The 6,297-nt window shown below is 37.9% G+C and overlaps 1 protein-coding gene across 1 annotated transcript in view; it reads right to left on the reverse strand.

Moving 5' to 3' along the window:
* The window catches only part of LOC104490584 (disrupted in schizophrenia 1 protein-like), a 41,646-nt gene extending 37,990 nt beyond the window's left edge, over positions 1-3,656 (reverse strand). The window contains exon 1 of the mRNA XM_010132890.1: positions 3,602-3,656. Within this exon, the coding sequence (XP_010131192.1) occupies positions 3,602-3,630 (29 nt within the window). The 5' untranslated portion in view covers positions 3,631-3,656. The remainder of the gene's footprint in view (positions 1-3,601) is intronic.
* Positions 3,657-6,297: the final 2,641 nt, after the last annotated feature.

A 6,297-nucleotide genomic window follows, 5' to 3' on the forward strand; every position in this document is an offset into this window, starting at 1 on the left:
CATTTCAGTCCTACCTGTGCGCTCCTATGATACTACCAGCAGCTGAAACAGCCCTCAGCGCAACTGAGGTGGGTCACAAAACTACCACGGGCCATCTGGCACTCCCAAGCATGCCTGAGCTGCTGCATATACAAGAGGGAGAAGCTTCTGGAAAGCCTTACTCAGCAGCCCTAGCATGGCAGTTCTCCCCTAGCAGACATCAGGCTTTCTACACAATGACAATACAGGACACTAACAGCCCAAAATGAAATCTTACTCTTACAGAAGAGAAGAGTCTTCTCCATAACAGGTCTGGCTCTTAAATTCTGAGTATGTGTGCAAGGGTGAAAAACGGTCCCAAGAACTTTGGTTTCTCCTGACATTTTATTTGCTCTCTGCCTCCCTCCTCTTCAGATAACGCTCTATTCTAACAAATCCGCCACATACCAAAGGTAATTCTTACCCATTCAAACAGCGGGTGATTTTTTTGGTATCTTCAAAAACAAGAATGTTTACAAATCCCATGTCAAGACTTGGATTCCCACATCTAAGTACCTAAACAAGGTCAGCTATGGAAGTAATGGTATTTACACTCTCAAAACGGCAGCTCGTGACTTAATGTATAAACTCTAGGAGTGGCTTGATGTATATTGGTGACTGGAAAAGAGACAGCCTGAAGGATTATTAAACATGCTATTTATTTATTCTTTCCTTGAAGGATATACTGTCCTCAACAACTGTCAATCCACTGCTCAGAACACAAGCTCTATTTTAAAAGGAAAAAGTTATGTCAAGTAATCTGCATACTTAGTGGGTGGTTATATTTCTTTGGGGTGAAAGTATTAGATACTGAACACATTTCGTATTTCCTTTATTGTCAGTGCATATTTTCCTTTTTACTCCTGTAGGTGCAAGGCTATTAAAATTATACTGTTCCTAATCAAACAGATTAACCTTCCTCAGAACAGATGCATTTTGCAGGCTGCAGTCAAAAGTGTTTAATAAAAAAAGACAACAATCCAGTGAATAAGCTAGATTCTGCCTCCCCCCAGCCCCCCAAAACAAAAAAATAAGAGGAACATATTCTAAACTTTTCTTAAAAAAATAAACAAAAGAGAAGGGAGTGGGACATTTTAATTTATAAAATTGATTAACTCTAATCTTCATTAAAGCTGTTTTGGTCTGAGTATTCTTCATTAATTCTCTTGTATTATAAAAATGGTCCAAAATCACGGTTCTACCTTATTTCGAAGCTTTTGAAGCTATACCTTAAATTGAAGTGTTCTGAATCTAGGTTGCTTCTGTCTGAAGCATTACCTAGCAAAATGGTATGTTTCATCTGGAGAAAAACTTAAGCAGCTTATTTGAATTCATGCTGCACAGATTTCATCCTCTATTGGTTTTAAAGGCATCCGAAAAAAGTGCATTCATGAGCCAGATGCAAATTTTATCTCTGTCTACAATGCAAACTTAAAATAGTCTTTAAAGGTTCCTTAGAGAGCTTTTCTTTAGTTTGTGATATATAAGGAGTAATCTGAGCACCTACATGAGGACCAAAAAAAGAGAAAGGGTCTCTGGAGTTATTTCCTTAAGAGGGAAGAAGAAAAAAGAAAAAAGTGTCTTGGGCTCTTGCTTTCTTTCTTTAATTACTCAAGCTGTAAAGCAGGTGGAGTTAATTACTTGAAAGTCCAAAGAATCTTTAAAAACCAAGTACCTATAACTACTTTATTAGCATAAATACAAAAAGATTTTAAAGATGTAGCATCTTAAGGACTTCTTTCCAGTGAAGCCAAGAGATTTTCTCTTCCCACCAATATTAAACCAGATTCTTAGCCCTTAATTACTTGGAGTTATCTATTTTTAGAATAATGCCATTTGTACATACTGCAAAACTGTCGCTGGTTCAGAACTGAATCTTTGCCATCTGGGGACCTGGCCAACATTGCAGTGGGTTTTGGGAGGGCGGTTTTTTGTTGGGTTTATTTGGTGAGTTTTAGGGGGTTTTGTTGTTGTTGTTGGGGAGTGTTGGGGTTTTTTTTTAATTCTGAAGGGCAGGAAGGAAAATTTTAGAAGTTTGGCAATACCTCAAAAGTCTGTTAGAGACAGGAGAAGCTGACAGCAAGCTCTGAAGTGCATGTTAAATGCACCAGTAGACCTGCAGCGATAGACTTGGACTTTACACATTTGTGTCCTAAGCATAGGCTGGGAACGCTTATCTCAACAGCACTTTAAGATATGGATGCAGAAAAGTCTATGTAGACAATTCAAAAATTATACAAAAAGGCATAAATAAAAACAAGCCATAACTGCAAATTCTGATAAATTCTTAGAAGAAAAAAAAATCTATACAGATTGTCCAAGTATTTAACTGTTAAAGAGAAATTCACTTCTTTATGGGAGCCTGATACGTCAGTTAAATCCATACAGCCTAGGAGCATCAATACAAGTTGTTACATTTTATTTTTTAATAAAACATTCAGTTTTCAAAAAGAAAATCCATAAGTGTAAGACATGTTATTAAGGGGGGTAAGGCAGGACACAGACAAACAGCCTGATCATTGAGGTCTGCTTCCATCATTTTTCACTCAGCTTCTAAATTACTTTTAAATTTCAGAGTTATGAAAAATAAATACTTGTGCGTTCAAAAGTATGGGTGAGCAAATCTAAAGATCTAGAACCCTCTCTTTATCACTACAATATAAAATAATGAGGGCAATAAGTTTGTTAACTACACCTGCTCAGTAATAGATAAAGGAAGTCGTGCTAACTTGGTGGGTTGCATTGTAGTAAGACACAAACTCCAATTACTTCCTATGAAATCTTTCTACAGTATAAAAATACTTGTGCAAGGCAGGGTCCACTATAACTGATTCTGTTACAACAGCGGAGCAACATTTACTAACTGTATTTCAAAGAACCACCTTAAATTTGAGGGTGATCTAGAGCCCCCTTCACACAGCAAGAAAAGGAAACATAAATGCTAGCATTTGGTTAAACAAAATAAAAGGATAAAAATAATTCTGCATCAGGATTCAGTTCTTAAAATATCTCCATTGTTGTCTTGGTTTATATTTGTTTTCCAGAACCCTTCAAAATAGCAATCTTTCAAAACTGCTTTTGTATATAAAGAGTCATTACTCGTTAAAGATGCCCAGCATACTGGTAAGCAAACCCTCTGCTCTGCTCAGAGTTGGGTTTTGCATAGGAACAGAGGGATGACTTTTCAACCAGCTGTCACGTCCCCGATACTTCTGGGTATTCTAGAGATCATGTCACACTGATTACAGCACCCACAAGGCAGAGCTGGAGTGATGCACACCGACCACAATGAAGCTCCCTTTTCTCCGTCCTTATTACCACTGCTCCAGAACAGTCCAACGCACTAGAGAACGCAGCGATTCTTGCTTTTACTTGCACCCACCGGCAGGCTGATGGCAAAGCTGCTGAATGTAGCCACGAACAAAGTTGTTAACAATAACGCTTACAAAATTTCCAACTTTGAACTGGTTTTGGTATCATTCTAACGCAAGTTCCAAAACATTTCTTAATATTTTTATGCTTATCAAGGCTGCATTAACAAGCATTTTTTAGCTTTCAAAGGTTTCCATTATATCATCCTTACCTATGTAGTTTATCCTCCAGCATCTCCATGTACTTTTCAGCATTTTCTTTTACACTGGTCACTGCAAAATGAAAGTCAAAGATAGGTAATTCTGTAACTACACAGTTGTGTATTTTTTTTACACCAATTCATCTCTTATCCACAAATTTTACGTGTATCAGTTAGAAATGAGAATTCCATTAATCTTTTCCACATTCAAATACAGTGTGTCTTCTCCCTTTTTTTCTTGCAAGTCTATTGTTTCTGTATTACATTAATATATCTAGTAATTAACGCATTAACTTCTTGGTCATGCCAGAAAAACAGTGAGACTAACAAAGACACAGTTTGCAGAGGTTTCCTCTTGACGCACAAAAAAACCCAAAAAACGCGCAAACAAAAAAACTACCACACACAAAAAGAGAAGGAAAACCCACACAGCTAGGTCTTCCTGTTCACCTTCAGGAGAATCAACCAAGCCTAATTTGTCAGTCCATGCACAAGAGTACTTTAAAATGTTATGAGTCTTGTATCAAACTCCTGATATAACTGAAACAGTATAGAATGGAAAGAACTACCACTTAAAGTTATTATGAGATTTAGGGGATTTTTTAATGGGTTTGGGGGTTTTTTGTTTGTTTGTTTTTAAACTTGGGATTTAGATACTGCCTGCATATGAGTTCCTAGAACTTCTTCACTCAGAAGAAACACCAATAAACTACTTATTCACCATAACACACAATAATAAAATCATTCTTCTGGATGACCTTTGCTACTCCATCATAGGTACAAATAGGGGAAAAGGTAAAACCCCTTCATGAAAATGGAGGCTTTTAGAGGATAACCATTTTCATATACGATAACTTTTTTCCCCACTTCCAGTGGCTGCTTGCCAACTCCAAGCCTAGTAGGACTGTTAATCAGTCGGTGACTTTTAAATTCTTAACTCATTGTACATCAATTAAATATGCAATTTACATGAAGACACATCACGGTTTTTATGTGCAACGCTTGCTACATGGATTAGGCACCCTGTGAATCTACCCATCCATCTTCCCCTATCTTCCCTAAAATACAATGCCTCCAAGCACAGCTTACATATATCAAGTGCTTCACATATTTCTCACTTTCCCCTTTTATGTTTTGTAATTTATTTTTTCTTCACAAAGTAGAATGTCACGCATTAAAGTGCATTAATCTGAAAACTCAACATGAACCAAATCAGCACTGCTGGTGTTGTGTTCAGAGACACACACACACACGGGAGTTTGCTAACTGAATTCGCTTAGGTAATACCATTAGCAGAAAGCATCAGGGTCAGTGTAACATCAACTGTCTGCAGAAGGTGGTGTTCACCAGGTCAGACTGCAGTCACAACACTGAAGCAGTCTGCATCCCAATAACAAATACAGAACACATTTTGCAAAGTTGATTTTGTTCGGTTTGTTTGTTTATTTTAGGAGTGAGGTTTTTAGATTAGCAAAAACCAAAAAACCAACAAAAGAAACCCAAAACAAAACAATAAGCAAACGCCACCACAACCCTAGTACTCTGGAAAGCACTATAATTTTGTCTATAATATTTTTAATCCATCTTCACCACCAGAACAGGTTCTGCAACACACCATCTTGAGCCAGCAGGAGTCTGGAAGGTTCTACTGTACACAGACATCTGCATTCATTTATACATTCAGAGACCCATCTCACCATCAGAAGAGTGTTGGTGAATGTTACACAAGAGATTACATACGGATTTTTCAATGGCACTGGAGACTAAGTAAGTTTCCTTAGCTTGTAACAGTTCTGTAGCAACTAGAGGGCTTAGTAGAAGTTTCCTGTTTCCACACCATGCTTTTATTCCTATGCTTCCTGTGGAACTGCGGAGGGCCTGCAAGACTACAAGTCTTCCTTTAATGACACACTACAGCTTTATATAAACCAGCAGCACTTCTTCCCAAACTCCCTGTCAATCCCCAATGCACTGACCTGAGTTTCAGCACATGCTTTGATAGCAGATAGTTTAAAGGTGTACGGCTGCTCTACTTCTCCTCTTACCGTTATTGTAAGATCCTTCAGTGTGAGCTGTTACAACTTAGGGGCTTATTCTTTCAGATAATGAAGTCAGAAGACATTATTAATTTTTGAAGAGGGATGAGAAGAGGTGGAGAATCTGTTTTACACTCGCTTTGTTTCTAACCGATATAGTGACTTCCTACATTACATGAAAGATAAACCTTGCTTTCAATTTCTCCTGCTGTGCTTGTCACTTTTTAATTGGGCATGATCTGATAGAGTAATTTGCACTTTCACAGTTCAGTCCTGCCCCTACATGCAATTTTACAATGCCCTTGAAGCACGCAGCTTAATATATCAGCATTATTCAATGACAAAAAGCAACGGACAAGAATACACTACTAGTCAAAAGTAGGTCAGTAAAAGCTAACGCTCATTTGAAAATCACCTCACACCACTAAACCCTACTCTCTCCTGTCAAATGTTTTAACTACATTAAAAGAAATGCAAACTTTGCTGCTGAAGAAGAAAGCTCCCCAGACTAGCCTTGCCTCCTTGCATTCTGCACGTAATTGGAAGAGTTGTGACCTGGAGCTTTTGCTGGAAGAAAAACACTGCTTAAAAATCCAACTGAGGTTATTTCCCTCATAACAAACTGCAAGCAGCACTGCAACAAACACAGAAATACTTTCAGCCTTTGAGATC

Source organism: Buceros rhinoceros, unplaced genomic scaffold (assembly GCF_000710305.1).
Source record: "Buceros rhinoceros silvestris isolate BGI_N320 unplaced genomic scaffold, ASM71030v1 scaffold10110, whole genome shotgun sequence".
NCBI classification, from domain to species: domain Eukaryota; kingdom Metazoa; phylum Chordata; class Aves; order Bucerotiformes; family Bucerotidae; genus Buceros; species Buceros rhinoceros.